Below are 23577 nucleotides of genomic sequence, written 5' to 3'. Positions count from 1 at the left end.
TAATATGACACCTCCCCTGTAACACCTGTGTATGTCAAGGGAGGATGGACATGCATGCATACACACACATATGTATATGCTTATCTCTGCACAATGAGACACTGCAAGGATAAAGACTTCTATGAATATATCTTATTTATAATTTTGACTCTGGAAATGTTATACATATTCCCAAAAAAGTAGCAAATAAAAAAGAAAAAATTACTATAAACCGAACACAAATCATTTAAATCTAATTGTATATTGAAATGATAACCACCAGAGGAAATAATTATTTCAAGTAACCTCAGAAAACAGCATTTTGTTTTTCAAATAAAGCAGCAAAGAAATTCTACACTGCATTCGATAACCTTATAGTTAGTAGATATATTGGTGTTATTTTAAAAATATTTTAATTACTTAATTAGTACTTTGATTACCTTATAATATATAGTTTAATATGTACTATAAAACACAGGATAATCTTATATATCCTATAACAACTGGATAATCAAAGTCAGTAAGTTAGTCTTCAGGAGCCATGATTTTCAGCATATGTGAATGATATTCAAGTATAAAACCAAAGAAGTCAAATAAAAACTCTGTAATGTTACATGTGAATTAGAAATACTGACATAAACTTGTGATTTTTTTTTCCTTTATAAAAATGCATACTTTCTGGCTTTGTCCATGGTAGAGACTTAGAAGTAACAACCCATTCTACCAGAAATGAATGCACCCAGCAATCAGATCATGGTTTTAAAATACTACTTCCACTAGGGGGAAAAAACAGTCAACTAAGCTTGAGGACTGACTAATGAACCAGGGATCCTTTCTGTCAGAAATTTAGAAAGCAACTGGAGGGAAAGCTGACTCCAGGTGAAGAAAGGCAGAAGAGAGGTCTGGGACACCTTGATGCTGCCGAGAAAGAACGACCAAAGACTAGAAGCACAAGGACACAGGAGCTAGTCCAGACAGGTGCCCATAAGGCCAAAGAAAGAACTGAGTCTGAAAAGGGTAACAGATGTGTAATTGATTAAAACTGAAAAGGAAAGAAGAGAAAACCTCATTGGACTCCCTGGAAGAAACTTGGGCACCAACATCTTACTCTGAAAATTAAAAGGAAAAATTAAATATATATCCTGCTTTTCTTATCTGATCTATATTTCAAGGTTACTAAATAACCCTAGTCGATGAAGAAAAGTTTGTTTTTATAGAAATCTTTCACCTAATCAAATATGTGAGTAATAAAAGAAGTAAAAAATTTCCATTTTGCAATTTCCACTGCAATGCAGGCTAAGATCATCAGTGGATAAAAACCACTGGACAAAGGTTGAAAGAGACCTCTTCACCTGGAGGGACGCAAATCCAGCACCTTGGCATCACTAAAGGCCAGACAGCCAAGCACTGTGTGTCCCCTGATACAAGGCGATACGAAGCTCACAGAACCATTTAAGTGTGCTTGCCAAAAAAGCTGAACCTGAATCTAGTCAAGCATTTAGCACTAGCCTCCATTTAACAAAATGGAGATAGAGGAACAAATGAAATGACAAGTTTTCTGACTCCTGGCCAGTGAATAAATCTTTCCACTACACCACTCCTCACTTCTCTGATGCTCAGAAGCAAATATAACCTGCAATTTGAAGACCAATTTTCAAAACACATCTGTCTCTCTCTGCCAAAGCATTCAGAGACACCCTTCATCTAAAATCTGTCTGCCACTTCAAGTTGCTGAATCTTGAAATACCAAGTATAAATAGTCATGTTCTTGATCTGTGTCCGAAAGATCACATGCAAAAGTAATTCAAAAATATTCTGGGTAAGAATACGATTTAAAAGAATCTTGTGGATAAATCCTTTGGTAGATTGAATGGCCTAAGTTCTAAATCTATTTCTGCTATTCAGTTGTGTTTGCTTTCAGAGCAGCCTGCCCTTGCCAAGTGTTAAAAGGAGGAAAAGTCCAGGCAAGCCCCAGCTGACCGACTGACAACACTGATGTGAAAGGTCAAGGGCATAGTCACCTCAATGACTGAGTACCAGTGAGCAGGTCTTCTTCCTCAAGGCCAATGATACTTGAGGTACCAGATGGTTTCATTTTTCAACTGTGGTCCAAAGAGAGGGTTGAGTTGGGCCAGAATTGCAATCAGCCAACTAAAAAATAATGGAGAAGGAAGCACAACAAAAAGTGGTGAAATCATGCTGGAACAGGACCATTTTAAGCTAGGATGAGGAAAGCGCTTTGGTAGAATTTAAATCTATTCTGTTCAGACCAGATTTTCAATACATTTAAAGTTCATAAAACACATCATGTTAATGGGAACATGTCTTATAAAAAAAAAAAGCTTCACAGACCAAATCCTGTCTTCATTTTGATACGTTATTGACAAACCAATGAAGCTTCATCATAGTATGCCTCTGGTCTTTTCACTCATATTCTTAATTCCCTTTCCAAATATTTAAGATCTCCTGAATTCATATGATACTGTCACTCAAGAGTGTTTTTGCCTAATCCCAGTTTATCAAAATCACAACTTCTGGGTTCAGGAAAAATCAGTTTACTTTATCCATTCTCCAAATGCTAAGACCCACAACCAATATGACACACCCATATTTTAAAAATCTTTTATTTATTTATTTACTGACTGCCCTGGATCTTCACTGCTGGGAGTGGGAACTGCTCTCTAGTTGTGGTGCGCAGGCCTCTCATTGCAGTGGCTTCTCGACTTGTGGAGAACGGGCTCGCAGGCACACGGGCTTCAGTGGCTGCAGCTCAAGGGCTTAGCTCCCCCATAGCATGTGGGATCTGCCCAGACCAGGCGTCAAACCTGTGTCCCCTGCATTGGCAGGCGACTCTTAACCATTGAACTACCAGCCAAGTCCAACACACCCACTTTTACTGGTACAGCCAGGGTTAAACTTCAGCCCACCATCTCCCAATTAGACTGTATCACTTGAGCACCCCTTTTCTCATCACCAACACCACTAAAATGTGTTACGTATCTGGGGGGCCCCAGGGGAGCTGAACCAAACGGACATCTAACTGCCCTTGCTTACTTCAGATCTAAAGTAATAAGGTATTCCTCTGTATCATAGACTCGATTATGGAGGACGTATGATGATGTTATGTACTTCAGGGTTCGAAGTGAAAAATAGCACATAGCCCAAAACTGACTTTAAAGTTTTCTTCTACCATTCACAAAGTTCTGAATAGTGTTCTATCTGATACAGGAACCCACATACCCAGTGAAATCTGAGACTCACTGAACTCGGACCAAAGCAAATAACAAAAAGAAAGACAGTAAATCATACATCTGATAAGGGGCTAATATCCAAAATATATAAAGAACTCATACGACTCAACAGAAAGACAGCAAGCTAATGTCTAGCCATTCAAACCATTCCATGGTTTACTTCATTAAACAAACATTTAAGGCGGCCTTAGCACACACAAGAAGAAAACGAAATGGCACCGCTCTCGCAAAGCTTACAGAATCAGGAAGGAAATACAGTGAGGCGAAGGAGTAGAGAACGATGGAGGTAGTACTCCTGTGACGGGGTGCGCAGGAAGGCCTTTCCAAGCAGGCACTGCTACAGGGGAGCCCAGAATGAAGTAGAACACACAGTGCCTTTAATTCCTATTCAAAATACATGAGTTTTTATTTAAATTAGAAATAAATTGCTCTCATTTACGGGGAGGGTGTCTGGTACCCAAGCCCAGACTCTATCTACCACAGATCCTAGAGGATGGATTTCAGCATCGCAATCTGACATCACTGTCCTCTCTGCATGGGATACTAGGAATTGCTTTCTAAGGAAAGTAGATAACCTGCTACAGTAGTCTCCTTCTACTATTTTAGGACTTTAAATTGCCCTAGAAGAGAGGAAGTAGCCAAACACAACCAGGCCACGGTCTTGTTAGATCTCTTTTCTGCCATTTGCTGTCATTTTTAGAACTCTCCCAGTCAAAGGATCAAGAAGCTGATGCTGACCCCTGACCATCAGACTGCTGAAGAATCTCCACACAGCAGCTCTAGCAGCTTTACCTACAGAAAGAAATCAGGCACCAGCCCTCCGCACCCCACCCCACCAGAAAGCGGTTCTGTGACAGGAAATGTGACACCTGAGGGCACTGGGCCAAGACAGCTACCTCAAGCTGACTCACTTTATAAACAAAAAGGTAACTCAGAGGAGACTCTCTGATCTGTCCTTAGAACCACAGTATTTGACACAAACAAAACAGGCAGACTTGCAGCTGAGGTTTAACATCTCTCTGAGAGAAAGAAAGAGGAGGGCACACAGGCGGACACCCTGAAGAGCTGTGACTGCAGTGAACACCAACGACGCAGGGCTGAGAGGCATGGAAAATTCCACTCAGACCCAGACTCTCCCGATCCCAGCAGGCAACGGGAGCAGACAGAACGAGCAGTGTCCGTCCTTCAGGACAGACCAAAACACTGGCCAGTGCTTAGAAATGCTAAGTAAAAACACGTCAGAGCGTCTCTTCTCCTTACCAAAAACGTATAATACTTAACAAAAACAACCATCTCCCAGCACTTTGTACAATGAAGCACAGCGATACTTCTTGACTCTGACTGTATGTTATAAACACCCAAGGAGCTTTAAAAAAAAAAAATCATGTTCTACTTCACAAAAGATCTTTCTTTTAATTTTCCCACAACATGGTTAAGGAAACTGAGGACGAGAGATGAGACGACTCGCCTGTGGTTGATACTAATTAAGTGGCAACTGCTCCTGAACCCAACATCAGGTCGGGATGAATGTTCCTACTACGAAAGTTACCTTCTGAAATACCCTACCTGACAGCAGTTCAGAAGGCATCAATCAGTTAGCTAAATCTAAACTGTCTGGACAGAGGAGCCTGGCAAGCTACAGTCCACAGGGTCGCAAAGAGTTGGAGGACTGCGAGGCGGGGCGGGGAACTGTCTGGGAGTTAAGGAAACAAAGAATCCATTTGCTAACTATTGGTGAGGTCCTCCACTGAGCCTTTGGTACCTGAGGTAAAAAAGAAATATCCAGAAGCAAGAATGAAGTCCCTTCTGCTTGCTCAGATCAGTATTCAGAAATGTTTTTGAATTTAATTTTACAGACTATTTTTAATGTTTCAAATCAAGCAAAACAGCTTACTTAAAACAATCACCACCACAACAAACCAAAGTTCAAGAAAATTCCTTGGGAAACAGCCCAGGTCAGTTCATTTGAAATTTCATGGTGGAATTTCCCCCTTGTAACCAGCTGAGTTCTGTGCCTGCCCTTCTGGTTACTGCCTGACTTCAGATTTTTCTTTCAAGCTGATAAACACAGTGCAGAACTGGAAGGATTAAAAAAAAAAAAAATCCACTCTGAATTGATGGAAGTGGGTGGAGAAAGAGCTCATATTCCAATGAATCTATTACTTCATGTGTCCAAGAAGAGAGAACTAAATGTACTCTTCATATTTGCCCAAACTGTTCCACATGTCTCCACAACCTGAAGTCCAGCCTACTAACTAACCTTCTGAGCTTAATCAAGCTACCGAGGAAGTGACAGCAGGGTAGCATCTTTCAGAGAACTGTGGCGCTGGAATGGACCAGAGGTCAAGTTCACTTCCCTCATTTTAACAATGAAGAAAGTATGTCCCAGGGAGCTTAATACTCCCGTGGCGAACACGGAAAGAGCTGGAAAGGGAACCCAGGACTTCTGAGTCCCACAATACTGGGCTGCTCCCATGGGGCATTATGGATGAAACACATCAGGCAGCTTGGAGTTCCTCTTTTATTCCACAGTTCTTTACCAATGCCATGGCCTGAAGGATGCCAAAAGGAATCTCAGTTGAGGGGCCACGCCCCCACCCACATCCCCGGGTTCATGACCTTGTGAGAAACAAACCAAGAGTAGTGGCAGAGCCTGCTTTGGAAGAGAGAGAGGAATAGGGTATTCATCTACAAACACTCCTGGCCACTTACCACGAGCTCAGCTCTTGGTCATTAGAATTCTTCAAGCACAAAATACGTCCTCCCCACAGAAAAGGCTATACCGAGCTCGCTCAAAATCCTGCTTTGTTCTTTTGTTCCACATTCAGATAAGAGAACAGGGAACACAGGCATGGCTATTTCCCGGTGACACACAGGTCAAGCAGATAGCTGCCTGGCTTCCCTGTTGGAAAGGGGAAGCCGGGCTAGGACTTCTCTTCTGCGGTCTGCCAGCGAGGGCCTCGACAGGAGTGACCTCCTCAGTGGGCTCCTTAAGAGGCAGCAGAGACGTAACTTGACCTGTCTCTACTGAGATGACTTCTGTCAAACACCCTCATTCCAGTCCAATGACACAAATTCTTTCAAGGGGAGTAATGTTATTAGACACTATTAGAAAGCATGTAATTCAGTATTAGATAGGGTTAGATTCAGTTTTAAATACATCAAAAATTAGTGGATGGTCAGGGAACTAGATGCCACAACTAAAGATCCTCTATGTTGCAACTAAGGCCTGGTGCAGCCAAATAAATAAATATTAATAAAAATAAGTGCAGCGACTCTAGGCAACTGAGCCTACACCCCCGTGCCTCTGTGTAAACAGTTTCCTCTGTGTAAAATGAAGACGATAATCCCGGCCTAAGATGCTAAGAGCCAAAGGAATAATACATGAAAGTGCTCTTGTAGTAGCTGACAAATAGATGTTCAATAAATACTAGTCATTCCTTCTCTTTCTCTGTGAGACCACTAAAAATGTATTCAAGCCACAGAATGAAATGCAACCTATTTCACTCTACCAAGGAGTTTCTCAGGCAGCAGAGTCATTCTCCTCTCCGCCTCCTCTCCCACCCCCACCCAGTCTGCAGTAGGCAGAATTCTAAGATGGTACCCCCAAACTCCCATCCCCTTGCATATACACCTGCATAAACAGGGAGTGGTGGGTATGATGGGAGAACCACCACCATGATTAGATTATGTTATAAGATACAGCTGCCTTGACAGGGAAAGACAAATACCGTGCATCACTTACAGGTGGAATTTAAAAAATAAAACAAACTAGTGAATATAAAACAGAAACAGACTCACAGATACAGAGAACAAAACAGTGGTTACCAGTGGGGAGAGGGAGGAGGGGAGGGGCATTACAAATGCAGGGATCTAAGAGAAACAAACTGTTGTGCACAAAATTAGCTACAGGGATGTTCTGCACAACACAGGGAATATAGCCCATATTTTATAATAACTATAAATGGAATATAACCTTTAAACATTATGAATCACCATGCTGTACTCCTGAAACATAATATTATACATCCACTACACCTTAAAAAAATACAGCTGGCTTTAAGAAAGGGAAATTTCCATCAGCAGATGAATGGACAAAGAAGCTGTGGTACACACACACACACACAAATTATTGCTCAGCCATAAAAAAGAATGAAATAATGCCATGTGCAGCAACATGGATGGACCTAGAAATGATCATACTAAGTCAGTCACACAATCACTCATATGTGGAATCTAAAGAATTATACACAGGAACTTATTTGCAAAACAGGAACAAACTCATAAGCAGAAAGGACACTTATGGTTACCAAAGGGGAGAGGAGAGAGATAAATGAAGAGCTTAACAGATACACACTATTATATGTAAAACAGATAATCAGTAAGGAACTACTATTAATATATAGCACAGGAAACTATATTCAACATCTTGCAGTAACCTGTAATGCAAAATAACCTGAAAAAGAATATATATATGTAAATATATATGTGTGTACATGTATAACTGAATCACTTTGCCATGCACCTAGAACACTAGAAATCAACTATATGTGTGCTCAGTTGTGTCTGACTCTTTGTGACCTCATGAACTATAGTCTGCCAGGGCATTTTCCAGGCAAGAATACTGGACTGGGTTGCCATTTCCTACTCCAGGGGATCTTCATGACCCAGGGATCGAACCTGTATCTCCTGCACTGGCAGGGGAATTCTTCACTGTTGAGCCACCTGGGAAGCCCATATTTTGATTTAAAAAAGAAAAGAAAGAGAAATTACTGAGTGGGCTTGACCTAATCAGGTGAGCTCCTAAAAGAGACAAGACTCTTCCTGACCAAGGACATCTGGAGAGCATGTGCCACTTATTAATTCATTGCCAGTCATCTTGTAATGCACCCTGTAATAAGAGCTCTGCAGTAAACAAATGAGTTCCTTTTTCTCCTTTCAAGTGGGCCTGATGTCAAGCTTTCTCAGCAGAGGGAACTGGAGGGGCACAGCAGGCAAGGGCTAGAAGCTGGGGGCGTGGGTGTGAGGACACTTGGCGGAACCTGCACAGGCTCTAGCCCAGAACACGGTCATTCTTGGAGGTAGAGGCGAGGCCTGGGAATAACCTTTCTGCAGCCCTCTCAACATGGAAACCAGAGCCCTGCTTGGACTACATGCTTCGAGGTCCTCCTGCTCATAGGGTCGCAAGGATTCCCAACACACACCCAGGTCACGGATCTCCCATGTCCACTCTCCTGCCTGCACTCCGGAGTGTGGCCAAGTGTTTGCCCAGCAACTCCAGCCAACTCCAGCCTGGCCAAAACAGTGCACTTCTCCGCTACCTGGTGGGCTGAACTGTACCTTCTCCACAAGGTCTGGATCCTTTCCAAGTTGTCTGTGCCCATCCTTGTCCTCCCTGAGCCCTCAGGTACCACATGGAGTTTCCTCCTCTCTTAGAGTTACTCTTCTGTCACAGTGTACAGTTACATTAAACTTCCTGTGTTTAATCTGCTGTATGGTTTCTACCTCCTTACTGAACCCAGACTGCTAGAGGATGAGAAGGATTTGACAGAAAGGAAGATTCTCTCTTGCTAGTTTTGACAACGGAAGGGCAAGGAATGTGGATGGTATCCAGGAGCTGAGGGCAGCCCCCCAACTGATACCCAGCCAAGGAAACAGAACTTTATTCTTCCACAGTCATGGGAGTCTGGAAGAGGACCCCAAGCTCCAGATGAGAAGGTACAAACTTACTTTCCATTAGCCTGAAGCCAACTCTATGTCTGCTACAGCCCTTTCACTACTACAGTACAAAATAGGAATATGCCCTATTTTTGGCAGCTCTGAATTTGAATTATCTTTCCTTTTTTCTTCCACACTTTCTATACTAGGCCTTTCAGTTCAAATTCTCTTATCTGCCAAATTATAAATGAAAAGACTATATGGTCAGAATAAGATAACCAGACTTTCTCATACAGTACATAATAATATGCTGGGCCAGGTACCTAGATTTCCTTTCCACTATCAACAGGTCAAGACATCGTAATACTTCACCATGCATCCACAAGAGAAACGTAAGCAAGTCTCAGACCAAAAAAACTAAGCGAAAGCAAGTACTGAGAGGGAAATAAAGTGACTACAGGTTGCTTCCACACTTTGAGAGCATACACTAAAACAGACCAACGCGCGCTTCTGTTTTCAGACCTCACAGGGCAAGAAAGATGGTAGACAGAGCTCAGGGCCCATTCAAGGCACAGAGTCTAAAGTTTCACACATACCCGCTAAAAAGCTAAGACCCCAAAGGGTTCTTTCTGTCTTAAGGCAAGGATAAATCAAAGAACACCCTTGAGTGGAATGCTAGGAAAATCAACTGTCTGAGATACCAATACCAAGCAAGAGGGAGAAAAACACTGCCCAGAGAATTAGTCTTCATGAAAGTCTGCCAACTCAAATTCATGCTTTGCTGTTTTTCGTTTGTTCAGTCACTAAGTTGTGTCCAGCTTTTCTGTGACCTCCCTGGACTGTAGCCCACTAGGCTCCTCTGTCTATGGGATCCGCCAGGTAAGAATACTGGAGCAGTTGGCTATTTCCTCCTCCAGGGGATCTTCCTGACCCGGGGGTCAAACCTGCATCTCCTGCACTGGCAGGGGGATTCTTGAAGCCCATGGTTTTAAAAAAGAATATACCAAGAATTTTATTTAATTTAATGGCACTCTGGGGATAGCCTTAGGCACCTGGTAGAGGCAATGTAAATCGTTTCTGGAGGAGCCCACCTTCATATCACGCCTCAAAGAAGTCATACAAATAAAACTAGAGAAAACAGGGAATTCCCTGGTGGTCTGGTGGTTAGACTCCATGCTTTTTTCACTGCCAAAGGCCCAGGTTCAACCTCTGGTAAGGGAGCTAAGATCCTGCAAGCCACAAGGCGCAGCCAAAAAACAAAAAAACAATCAAATATCTACAGGGAAAATGAACATAGGACAGTCAAATATAACTAAATGCATATGGAAACAAGGCACCATGAGTGAGAGACAGCAAAAAGCAGATACAAACCTGCAAGGACTTCAGATAATGAAATTATCAGATACAGACTATAAATAAACTGTCTACTATGTTTTAAGAAATAAGATACACTTAAAATATACACAGGGAAAAAGAAAGGGAGAGGGGAAAGAAGGGGGAGGACAGGAAAGGAAAACAAAACTATAATAAAAGCAGCAAAAAGAACTTCTATAGAAATGAAAAACTATAATACTTGAACATAAAAAAAAGTCAATAGGTAATGTTCTGGTTCTGACAATAAGTAGCTTATATCAGACTCATTCTATAGACAGTAATTATAAACTCTGGACAAAATACAAAAAAACAACTAATTGATGGTACTAGAGAGTGTCCAAAGCAGGTAGAGTCTGAAGGGATTCAATCCATGAAAGAAATAAGGAATTTTATACAGCATTTCCCCAGAGGACACTGTCTAGTCTATGTGAAGCTCAAACAAAACACTGCAGTCTTCTTGACTTGAGGTATCAAAAGGTAAGTTCAGAGCTGCCAGAGCAGTTGGAAATAAGAGGAGAAATCTCAAAAGATGCATCACAAAGGGCCCAAAACATGTTCAAATACCCCTCAAGTCCTTGGCTCATCCCTGAACCATGCAGGCAAATGCCAAGCGCTAGTGGAAAAGACAGAAAGACAGAGCAGAGACTTCTGCTGCTGTGTGTGACAGAGAAAGAGAACTTGCAGTCTGAAGTTACAGCGGCCTGAACCACCTCAAACTTTCCACTGAAACCCCAGAAGGGCCACACCTTAATGGAGAACTCACTCTAAGGGCAAAACTGAAATAGAGCTGCCCCAACAAAGTGTAAAACCAAGCTTCCACAGGTTTAAGGTGATCAATTAATAATTTAAGTGGAATCCAGAATGTCTATACTCTACAATATCTTGCTGTTGCTTAGTCGCTAAGTCATGTCCAGCTCTTTGCAACCAGGCTCCCCTGTCCTTCACTATCTCCCAGAGTTTACTCAGATTTATGTCCATTGAGTCAGTGATGCTATCTAACCATTTCATCCTCTGCTGCCCCCTTCTCTTTTTGCCCTCAATCTTTCCCAGTATTGGGTCTTTCCCAATGATCTATATCTAGCTTTAGTAAGTATCTAGCTAGATTCAATATCTAGCATTTAGTAAAAAATACACAGGCAAAAAACCCTCAAGAAATGTAATCAATAGTCAAGGACAAAGAAATCAACAGAAGTTGAGTCCAAAATTATACAGAAGCTGCAGTTAAAAGGTAATGTTATCTCTGACTTCCTTGGCAGGCCAGTGGTTAAGACTCTGTGCTTCCACAGCAGAGGGCACAGGTTCGATCCCTAGTCAGGAAACTTCCCCATGCCAAATGCACGTGAGGTGCACCCCTCCAAAAGGTAATGTCTCTTAAGCAGAAAGTGAAAGTCGCTCAGTCGTGTCCAACTCTTTGCGACCCCATGGACTATACAGTTCATGGAATTCTCTAGGCCAGAATACTGGAGTGGGTAGCCTTTCCCTTCTCCAGGGGATCTTCCCAGCCCAGGGATCAAATCCAGATCTCCCACACTGCGGGTGTATTCTTTGCCAGCTGAGCCACCAGGGAAGCCCAAGATTACTGGAGTGGGTAGCCTATCCCTTTCTCCAGCAGATCTTCCTGACCCAGGAATCGAACCAGTGTCTCCTGCACTGCAGGCAGATTCTTTACCAACTGAGCTACCAGGGAAGCCCAAGTGTGAGCTACAAATGGCTGCATACTAGAGGGCAAGGAGCTAGAGTTCTATCTGAGGGAAATCAAGGCACAGAAAGGCAAATAAGTCCTCCTCCTTCCTATACTAGCTCGTGTAATCAAGGCGTTTATCGTTCTAGAATAAACACAAAACAAAACAGCATTATAAATATGTTTAAAGACTTAGAAGACAAATTGGCTATAAAGAATGAACAGATTGGGAATCTCAGAAAGTAAATTAAAACATTAATAAAGAACCAAATAAAAATTCTAGAACAAAAAAGTTTAATATATGAACTGAAAAATATTTGGATGGGTTTACCATAAGATTGGAGATGATAGGAGAAATAGTGAACCTGATGAAAAATCAACAGAACTTATCCAAACTGAAGAAACAGGAAAAAAAATTGAAAAGAAAATCAAAGTCTACCATAGGTGGAACTGTAGTCTTGGAAGGAGAATGTATAGAGGAAAAAAAAAAAAAAGAACATAGATTGAAATCTTCTCAAATTTGGTGGAAAACAGTTAAGATCCAATAGCTCAGCAAACCTAATCAGAATAAATTCAAACAATACCACACCTATGCACACCATAGTAGAATTTATGCTGAAAAGCAAAAATAAAGAGAAAATCTTAATAACATTCAGGGCACAAAGAATGCATAAGGAACAATTATTCAAATTATAGCTGAGTTCTCAGCAGAAATAATGGAGGACAGAAGATAATGGAAGAGCATCTTTAAAACTGTCTGAAAGAAAAAAAAAAATCCTTCAAAAATGAGAATGTGGACTTCCCTGGTGGTCCAGTGGTTAAGAATCCGCCTTACAAAGCAAGGGACATGGGTTTGATCCCTGGTCCAGGAACTAAGATCCCACATACAGTAACTAGAGAGCTTGCCCAGAGAGAGCCTGCATGCCACAACTATTAACCCTGAGCCCCACAACAAGAGAAGCCCCCACAAGCCCACAACTATGGAGAGTCTACTTGCAATGAAGATCCAGCACAGAAAAAATTTTTAAAATAAAAATAAATACATAAAATAAAGGGAAGGGGGAGAAAAACACAAAAGAATAGCTAAATGCCCTGAAGGAATTAAAACAGAATACTCAAAATATTCAACTAACCCAAAGTAAGGCTTAAAAGGACAGAGGAACAGAAATTAGTTGAGCCAAACAGAAAACAATGAACAAAATAGTGAACCCAAACCTAGCTATAATAGATACATTACTTACATTAGTTACATTAATTGTATAAGGAATATCCCTTTGCCAAAAGGCAAAGACAGTCAGAACAGATGAAATAGTAAACCCAAGCCATATACTGTCTTCAAAAGGACATGTTCTAAAAAGACACAGATATAACGAACACAGGAAAAGTGGTACAATTATTGATATAAATAAGACAAAGTAAAAACTGAGTTAAGGAGTATTACCAAGGATAAAGATATCTGATAATGTTAGAAATGTTCATTCATCAGAAGACATATGACAATCATATATATGCATGCTTCTAATAACAGAGCTTTAAAACATATGAAACAAACAAGGATCTTTCTTAAAGAGAAATAGAAAAATCCACGATTACAGCACCCTAGAGCCTGTGCTCCGCAACAAGAGAAGCCTCCGCAGTGAGAAACCCTCGAGCCTCAATGAAGAGCAGACCCGCTCGCTGAAACCGGAGCCCTCAGACAGTCATGAAGACCCAGCACCATCAAAAACAAATACACAAATAAACAGTTATTTAAAAAAATAATAATATTTAAAAATCACTGATAATAATACATTTTTCTTATTCTTCATTACAAGTTTTCACACACAGCATCATATTCAAAAACTCACCGAACCGTACTACAACATAATCAGGTCAAATATCATTCAACCTAGGAGAATTAAGGTCTTCTGGTCTCCTAGTCAACATTTCTTTTTCTCTATCACTCTGCAGGTAAGATTTACAATTAGTCAAGTGCTTGCACCTTCACAATATAATACTAAATTTCTAATTTACTCTGAAGATGTGAGTTCTGTGACTCAGGGTAAGCTACAACATAATTCAAATTAACAATTAATCTAAGACCAAGAGAAGGTATAGAATAGTAACTAAAAGGCCTGTATGCTTAAGAAACAAAAGTGATCTTGCGCCTCAGAGAGGGGACCATATGTAGAGCATTCAGGCTTTCCTCTGCTGAACTAGTAACACAAGCTGGTTGTTCTGGCAGAGATCCTGATTTACTTAGAACTCAAACAAGGTACACCCCATGGAATCTAACCTTGGACTAGAACAAACTGGAAAGAGAAGAATGCCACAAACAGAAGGCAATTCAAAAGTCTATGACTATCTCAAAACATGACTTTGTTTAGGAAATCTAGTTTCTTTGGGCATGTCTTACTACAGACGAGGTATGTTCAAGAAACGATATGTACTAGTGCCAAACAGTAAAGTTTCCTTTGAATTTCAAATTAAATGTATTACAGAATCACACCCCTGTGTGGAATAAGGTATGTAAAATATTTGGAATTTGAATTCCATCTGTAGGTTTCAGGCAGGTATTTTGTAAACAGGATAAATGATCAAGTTTCAAAGAAACAAAAGAAAATTGCATAGCTGCGCCCCTGGTGGCTCAGAGGTCAAGAAACGCCCACCCACGCAGGACAGACAGAGCCAGTGCCTGGTCCTGGAAGGTTTCACACGATGCAGAGCGACCAAGCCCGTGGGCCACAGCTACCAGGCCGGGGCTCCAGGGCCCCGGAGCCACGAGTCCTGAGCCTGCCGCCACAGCTACCGAAGCCCTTGCACCTACAGCCTGTGCTCCCCGATCAGACAAACCATCGAAACAAGAAGCCCACCGACTGCAACCTGAGAGGAGACCGCTCACCACAGCTAGAGAAATCCCTCACAGCGACAAGACCGAGCACAGTCAAAAATAAATAAAAGTAAAAAAAAAAAGAGAACCTTAAAAAAAATTGCGTGAAGTCTATACCACCCAGCTCACTTCCCCATAAAATGGCCTCCGGAAGCATTTAATGTTGGAACACTGTGTACTAACTACCTTTATTAACACATTGAGGACAGTACTGACCCACTGTCAACGGAGCAGCCGCCAGCATACTGGGACAAAGGGAAAAATCTAGACAGCAAGAGGTAAGGGCTCAATCAGTTCTTAACTAAGTCACTAAGACTCAAAGTAACATAATTTCCAACCAAGTCCAGTTATTGTATTTTATACCTGAAGATGAAGACACGAGGCATGAGACTAATTGGAAAGGTCTCCTGCCTGTTTTAAAGAGAATATCCAGAAAATTAACCAGACTTCAAAGAGAGTGGAGGACCAGAAAGTCATAGAACACTTTGCCTCATCTTTGTTTAATCTCAAGTCATTCCTCTGTACAATAATTTTCTCTCTCTTTTAAGATCCCACCACCAATAACTCATGCAGCAGAGATCAAAGGAATGAAAAAAAGGCTTTTTCAATCACAGGACCACTCCTTCGCTCCTGGATTGATAAAAGAGCTCCCTTGCTGGAATTTCTAGAGGACATTTAATTCGGTAGGACAGACTGGTACTCAATCACCCCTACTTAGATGAGGAATTGTTGATGCAAGTACTTCTTCTCATTTACTCTTTAGAGCTAAACACAGCTAGAATAAGAATGTCCTCTATTCACTGCCTGTCAGACTTCCATTCTGGGGAAGTGTGAAATGTTTCACACTTCAGGCCTTTTGGGGAAGACCCGAAAAAGCCTCTTAACCTTCCTAAAAAGAAAAGACTAAAACAAGGCAACCGCACAAAGTCTCATCATCTAAGCTCGCATGTCAAGGCAGTTAAACATCATCCTCAGCCACACTCCTATCGTGCTATATGATTCAGCTTTAAACACTGCAAGCTGCACTTAAGCAAGTAATCTAATGGCCAGACAGCCAAAATTCATGGTAATTTAAAGCTCTTTGACAGGGGCAGGTTTTGATGTATGCCAACAACTAGAACTGGCTCCTACCCACAAACCTCTTTGAAAAACCTCAATGCAAAAGCCCCAGGATATAAGAAATTCAGATTCAGAGCCACAGAGAACCATGGCTTTTCGTCACAGGATTAGAAGTGCTGCTTCCTACCATATGTGAGCACTAAACAATAGCTGCCCATCACCAATACGTTTCCAAACAAGGAAGTCTCAGGAAACTAGCAAGCTCTCTTTTTACAAGAAAGAATTGCTGGTTTTAAAACAAGCAATCCCTAAAAGGATAAATTTTATGGTATGCGAAATATATCTCAATTTAAAAAAAAGAGGGACATCCCTAGCAGTTCAGTGGTTAAGACTCCAAGCTCCCAACACGGGGGCATGGGTTCAATACCTGCTCCGTTCGATCCCTGGTCAGGGAACTAAGATTCCACAGGCTACTCAGTGTGGCCGAAAGAATAAATAAATACATACATAAATAAAATTGAAAAAAAAAAAAACAAACCACCAGAATACCTCAAATGCTGTCTTGCTATTTCTAACAATATTTCAAAAATATATGTTGAGAAATGACTTCATATATCCTAAAGCTTTCATTCAACAGTTGATACAATTTATTCAAACGGAAGTCAATTATTATCATACTTTGATATAATGTACAGTGAATTATTTTAAAAGATTACCCTTTCTCTACTCGATTACAATTCCAGTTTAACGTCTATTCATGAGATAAACAAAAGTCATAACAAAAATGGCTTTACTGGCTTCATAACACGATATTTAACTGAAAAGAATAGGCTCAAATACTTCATGGAAGTAAAATCTAAAGTAGTACGATGACAATTTCCAGCTAATTATATGATTGAAATAAGTGCCAAATAAAGTACACCTGTATTGCCAGAACTGAGCATCTGTACAATTCTTAGGTAACATACTGAACATAGGAAAACATCTTCTTTCCAATCTTAAGTTACTATTTCTAGATGTTACACCAAGAACAAACCCCAATTAAACAAAAGTATAAAGTTTCATGATAACCATGAAACTTAATTGGTTAAGTTTCTTGATAACCTTAACTTAACCAAACTTAACTTGAAAACCAAAACTTAACTTGATAACCATGAAACTTGATAACCACTTACTTAACTTTTAATCACACATATGATAAGTATCAGAAATAACTGATTATTATTTTAGAAATAAACTACTTACAAGAGATAGCAGCAAACTGAACAGGTCACCAACATAGTGATGATAACTCTGGGGGGAAAAAAAGTGCAATCATTAGATAACTATGCAAACCTTGCAGGAGGTTTACGCTCCCTTCCCAGGTGATCCAGCTGGCAAGGACTGCACTCTAAGAAGATGGATCTGATCTACTGAAACACCAGTAGACAGCAGTGTGCCCTGCACGCACTCAGCAGAATTCTACCTAAGTCATTAACATTTGTATATAAGGGAGGGTGTACTGATGCCACAGTTTAGAGGTCTATTCCAAACCCATCTAAAACTGAACACAAAAGGCTGCAGTAGTAATTAGCTTTGATACCCAAGTAACTGCCCTATCTGGTAGTATTCTCTGCAATGAAATGATACTATACTTTTTAGCCTTGATCTCTCCCCATCTCCATTTCTTTCTGAAAAAGTTAAACCTGGATCTTTGAGCAGCTGAACTCTGACATTTTAAAAAACTGAACTTGTGATATTCTTTTCACTTTCTCTTTCTAAAGGTTCCCCTTTGAAATCTCCTACTCCCGAAAAGCTCTGCCACTTCCATCCCTCAGATTTGTCATCTCCTTGCTCATATCGCCCCTGCACCTGCAGTCACCAACCAATAAGGATTAGTTCTTTGTTTTTTGGCTGCTCTGGGTCTTAACTGCAGTATGCAGGATCTAGTTCCCTGACCAGGGATCGAACCTGGGTAGTGTGCATTGGGAACATGGAGTCTTAGCCACTGGAACACCAAGGAAGTCCTTAACACCTTTAAGGCACTCCCATCATCTATAAGAATGATTTCCAAATATGGCACCTCCACACCCCACAGAATACGCAAGACTATCTCCTAGAAGGCAGGGAGCAGATATCATAACTCCTATATGGACGATGCTTAACTTATCCTTTAGAAATCTGTGTGTGTGTGATATATATATTTTTTCCCCTGTGGTTAATATATTCCCTTGTCCATTCACTCATTCAACAGACTGTGTCCTCTGTGTACCAGGCTCTGGAGAGAGAGGAGAAAACAAAAGGGATGAAGTTTAGCAAAGCAAAGGCTCCTGGTGAGAGGGTATCAGGTTCAAAGAGGACAGAGACTTGTGTGGCTGAGCACAGCAAGGAGAGCCTAGTAGGAAGGGAGGTCAGAAGTATCTTACAGCCTCTGAAAGGAAAAGGGAAGCTATTTTGGAGGGATTTGAAGAGAGGACTGACAAAATGGGGCTTCCCTGGTGGCTCAGATGGTAAAGAATCTGCCTGCAATGCAGGAGACCCGGGTTTAATCCCTGGGTGAAGAAGATCCCCTGGAGAAGGGAATGGCTACCCACTCCAGTATTCTTGCCTAGAGAATTCCATGGACAAAGGAGCCTGGTGGGCTATAGTTCATATGGTCGCAGAGTTGGATCCGACCAAACAACTAACAACACTGACAAAATATGATCCAAACTGTAATAGGATCTCTCTGCAGGGTGAAAATAGACCTGGGAAGAGGAAGCAAAGGGAAAAGCAGAAAAACCAGTTAGAGGAGAGTTGCATTAATGGACCAGCCTGGTAGCAGTATGGATTGTGAGAATTGGTCAGACTCTATATATATCCTGAAGGCACATTCTTCAACAAAATATGTACCTTATACATTAAGCTTATAATATAATACATACATAAATAGGCACTAAGGGTTGCACTACCAAATTTTGATAGTTTCATAATAAACATGTTTGAAGATCTATAAAATCAAATCCAGCTTCTCACTTGTAATCAGTTCCCTCCATTCATCCTTCTCGCCCCTATACTTTCAAACAGCATTTCATTCCTGAACGTGGGTGCCCCGAGTGTCCCCAAACACATCATGTTTGCTTATCCTCCATCCCAAGCTCCTGTTCATCTCCTTCCATTCCCCTACCCCAGCCCAGAATCCCTCCTTCAGTCTTCCTCTTCCCCAAAAGACCATCTCAGAAAACGGAAACAGCTGAGGCCCCTTTGTACTACTCATTTGACATTGGAGAGCAAAAGGTCCCTCATGGGAATTCCCTGGTGGTCCAGAGGTTAGGACTCCAAGTGCCCAATATGCTGGGGAACTAAGATCTCGCAAGCTGAGAGGTGTGACACGGCCAAAAAAACCGAAAGTATCAGCTCCTAATGTGATTTTTTTCTTAGTTATGGTCTGCTTAAGTGTTTAGGGGTAAAGTGTCACAATGACTGCATATGCCCTCAAATGGTTCAGCAAAATTATGTATGTGTGTGTGCACATCTGGATTCAGAGACAAAGCAAATATGAATGTTAACATTACTGAATCTAGGTGGTGTTACATAACACTTGCACTACTCTCTTTTTCTGTATGTGTAACAATGTCATGTCTGAAAAAACTGGAGCTGTGAACCCTTGGCACACTAATCCCCGCTCTCTGTCTCCACCCCCTCCCCCACCTGAAGTTTTTAGAGAATCTCTGGATTCCTAAAGAGGAGAGTAGGAAATCATAAAGAATAGGAACGGTTAGGAACCAGCATTCCAGGTACAGACTTCATTGTACTCCGCTCTTTTTCAGGTGCAGAAAAAGATGACAGTAAGGGGCTTGCTTTAGGTTACACACAGATTCAGAAGACCTTTTTCCCTTTTGCCCCCATTTTCCCCCAGTTTCACGAGGTCCTGAAATCCTCCTAATCACCCAAGTTTCTGCATTTTGACATGCAGGAATCTCAGAGAAGAAAATTTAACAGCAAAAAACTCCTTTCTCTCCCTCTCACACAGCACCTTTACTTATCTCCTTAATGAAGATGTTGTCAATCCTTCAAATCAGAAATGCTCTCCTGAATTAAAAATTCACCATAGTCCTTGAAGCAATTCAGCTCCTCCATGTAGTAAAAAAAAAAAAGAAAAAAATTATCTGCAGTCTTTTCAAGAGGGAAAAGAGAACCAATAATAATTTAGTACTAATATTTCCATTTTACAGTGAGGAAATAGGAACATGGAAAAGTTAAATTATCCAAGGTCACAGGGATCATCCAACTGGGAGCAGTGTTTCTCAAAGTGTAGTACAGTAACTCCTAGGAGACACCTTGTGTTTTAAGACCTGTTCAATCCTGCCAAGAGCAGGAAATAACAAGGACTGGGGTGGAGGCTATGAATTAAATCCAGATAACACGTATTACTAGCAGGTCAAACCTGAATTGTAACACTAGGACTACAAACTAAGTAGCCCATACCACAGGAGGCATTTCATGACTCTGGGTAAGAGCAACAGTATCAAGACCCCAAGGCTGGGCACACTGGGCCCCAAATGGGGATCTTCAAGAAAGAAGTGGTCAACACTGCCAGCACATTAGTAAAGGCTTTCTGAGCATGAAGGCTGGAAAGACAGTGGGTAAGGAAACAGCTGACGACAGAAATACAACAAAGGAGCACTTTGAAGTTCTCTAACTATAGCAGGAGAAACAAGTCCAAGGAATTAAATTTGGTTAACACAAACTGTTTCAATAACCTGAGAATTCTCATCTATTACAGGCTGGAAAGACGACCCTACATAACTGATGCCATCCGAGGGGGGAGTAGAGGGGAGCAGAATGGGTGGACCTAATACAACCAAATGATAAATTCAACTACAACTCTTACTTTTTAAACAAATTATGATTTACTTGTAAGCTAGATGAAAGGAACAGGTCTAACACAAGTTTATTCCAGACAGCAAAAGGGGTTCAGGTCACAAACTATTAAGTAAGAGCATTTTCTTTCCTTTAATAAAGGCAATAGACCACTCAACAGCCCTTTATTGAATGCCTACTATGGATGCAGAACACTGTGAAGTCACCAATTAGTCTCAAAGAATAAAACGAGATCTGTGATTCATAATAAGTTTCACCCCACATGATCGTGTCACTGAGAAAAAATGACTAAAAGGCAAAGAGGAACCTAAAAGAGGGTTTCCAAAGCTCCTTTGAAGATAAGACTGTTTCATACCATAATAAAAAAGTTTACTTATAAAACAGAAAAAGCTCTCTTTAACAAAGAAGTCGGGGGATTGGGGGGGCGGGAGGTCTTTCTTAACCAATCATTCTAAGAGCTTGTGTTACACTCATACACAAGTGCGGGAGCGCCCTAAGAAAGGTATGACGCAGGGGTTTCTAAACAATACCTCCTGCTCTTTGGTAATTAACCTCGCTCCAGATCAAGCCCCAGCTAGCTCCTGGCGCCCACTAGATGCAAGGCCTGGGCTCAACGCTGCGGCACAAGCGTGTGCGGTGCAACTGCGACAGCCTGTGAGGAAGAGAGGCCAATTTCTATTTATTTGATCCGTCCCTTTAAAGTGTAGGCAAACGAGGCCTCATTTGGGTACACAGCGGGGCTAAAGGGGCGACAGCCGTCCGGTGACGAGCCCCAACTTCTCCTCGAGGACAGATACATCCATTTCCGACGGCACCCTCCCACACATGGGCGTGAGGAGAAAAAAATTCCCCTAAAGCTTCTTTCCAAGGAGGATCCGCCGGAGGTCACCTTCCTCAGTTCGGGCTAGGAGACACTGAGGCTGCCGCGACAAGGAAGTCGGGGGACTGCCGGGGGCTGGGGGCCGAGGCCTGACTGGAAGGCGGGATCACCGGGGCAAGGTCTCCGACCCACGGTGCCTTGGCCCCTCTCCCCGCCCGGCCCGGCGGGTTCTCACCGCGCTTCCCTCCCCAGGCAGGCCTGGCGCACTTACCCCCGGTTGGGACCCTTAGGGATGAACCAGGGCACCAGGAAGCCGACGATGCCCCAGAACACGCTCATCACGATGAGAGGGACGGTGAGGCCGGTATACGCCATGGTTACTGCGGGAAGAGCCAGCCCCGGGCCCGCCACCACACTCGGGTCCCACCCGGAAGTGTCAACCCCGGCCGCGGGACCTGCGCGCGCAAAGGCCCGCCCCCCGTGTCCCCACGTGACCGCGCGCGGGACTCCGCCCCGCCCTCCGCTGGGAGACCGCCGGGCTCCTGCTCTGTAAGTGTCTAGAGCCCCAGAGCTAGAGGTGTGTCATCAGAGGCTCGGCAAAGTTCTCAGATAAGAAGGTGGCCCTTGTGCTCGCTTCGGCAGCACATATACTAAAATTGGAACGATACAGAGAAGATTAGCATGGCCCCTGCGCAAGGATGACACGCAAATTCGTGAAGCGTTCCATTAAAAAAAAAAAAAAGGTGGCCCTTGTAAGAAAAGTGTACAGCCTTATCTTCTTATGCAACAAGCATATATAGAGAACTTCATAGTAAGTTTCTGTTCAGAATTCTGTGTGGTAGCCACTGGGTCATAGGCTTTAAGTGCTTGAGTTTCGTTTTGAACACCTCACGACAGCCTATGGCGCCGTTAATTGTTATCCCCACTTTGCAGGTGAAGAAACTGAGGCCCAAGAAGGAGGTTAAGGATCTTGCTCAGGGTCACATAGCTACTAAGTAGCAAAGCCAAGATTCAACCTTTGTTGGTGTGATTTTCAAGGCCAGTGCTCTTAACTACTGACCTACTGGATGACGTGGACTGTGCCAGGTTTGGAGGGTTACAGGAATCAGACACACCTACCCACAGGGAGTTCACAGGCTGGTGAACATGACGGACTTTGAGCAGGCCACTGAATGCAGTGTGAAGGTAGGTTGGACCACTGTGCATGACTTTTCTACCCCAAGCCAGTCTTGAGCTGAGCCTTGAAAGAGGAGTAGGAATTAGCCAGGATAGTAAGAAGAAGGTGACAAGGAATTTCTGATGATTGCCAAGGATTTGCACACATGTTCAGTGTATGTGACAGCCTTGGAACAGAAGGGAAGAGAAGTCACTCAGTCGTGTCCGACTCTTTGCGACCCCATGGACTGTAGCCTGCCAGGCTCCTCTGTCCATGGGATTTTCCAGGCAAGAATACTGGAGTGGGTTGTCATTTCCTTCTCCAGGGGATCTTCCCAACCCAGGGATCGAACCCAGGTCTCCCACATTGTAGGCAGATGCTTTTACCGTCTGAGCCGCCAGGGAAGTACAGTTCTCAGAGAAGTTGATAGAGCTTTCAGGCAAAAGCAAGATGGAAAGCAAATTTGTAAACCAACCCAGTGTGCTTTACCCTGGACCATGCTTTCCCTGTGATAGTCACATTTCCCTACTTTGAATTACCTCCTGATTTCTTTCCTCATTCAACTAGAATGAATTCTTGGATTAAATGGGAAGCTGGACCAAAGATCTTTGACATCTCTTCAAACGAGATTTCAAACCTTTTATCTGAAGGAAAAGGTAGAAAACTAGTTGGTCTCGTTTGTGCTCACCCTGCCCCTTCCCAACAACTCAGTCTCAGCAGAAATTCTATTGTTCTTAAGTTCCATTCCAGGTACCACCTTCACAAGACCTATTTCATTCTGTTAATGCATGTCATGTGGCCTTGTACTTTTTTGTGTGTATAAATCAACTAACCCTTTAGTAGAGGGCAAACTCCTTGAGAATGGGCGCTGTTTAACTGATCTATCTT

The 23577-nt window shown here is 42.2% G+C and overlaps 1 protein-coding gene and 1 non-coding gene across 2 annotated transcripts in view; one reads left to right on the top strand and one right to left on the bottom strand.

The window, feature by feature from the left end:
* ATP6V0E1 (ATPase H+ transporting V0 subunit e1) overlaps positions 1 to 22000 on the bottom strand; it is a 28112-nt gene extending 6112 nt beyond the window's left edge. Inside the window, exons 1-3 of the mRNA XM_043887330.1 lie at positions 21805 to 22000; positions 17117 to 17164; positions 2001 to 2130 (exon numbers count right to left, since the gene is read on the bottom strand). Of these exons, the coding sequence (XP_043743265.1) occupies positions 2037 to 2130; positions 17117 to 17164; positions 21805 to 21908 (246 nt within the window). The 5' untranslated portion in view covers positions 21909 to 22000 and the 3' untranslated portion in view covers positions 2001 to 2036. The remainder of the gene's footprint in view (positions 1 to 2000; positions 2131 to 17116; positions 17165 to 21804) is intronic.
* Positions 22001 to 22159: 159 nt separating this feature from the next.
* Positions 22160 to 22266, top strand: LOC122684024. The gene has a single exon (XR_006337920.1). It is a non-coding gene; the product is annotated as a U6 spliceosomal RNA (small nuclear RNA).
* The last annotated feature ends 1311 nt before the right edge of the window (positions 22267 to 23577 follow it).

Source organism: Cervus elaphus, chromosome 25, assembly GCF_910594005.1.
Source record: "Cervus elaphus chromosome 25, mCerEla1.1, whole genome shotgun sequence".
Taxonomy (NCBI): Eukaryota; Metazoa; Chordata; class Mammalia; order Artiodactyla; family Cervidae; genus Cervus; species Cervus elaphus.
The sequence above is the reverse complement of the archived record's forward strand: the minus strand, read 5'-3'. Positions and strand labels throughout refer to the sequence as shown.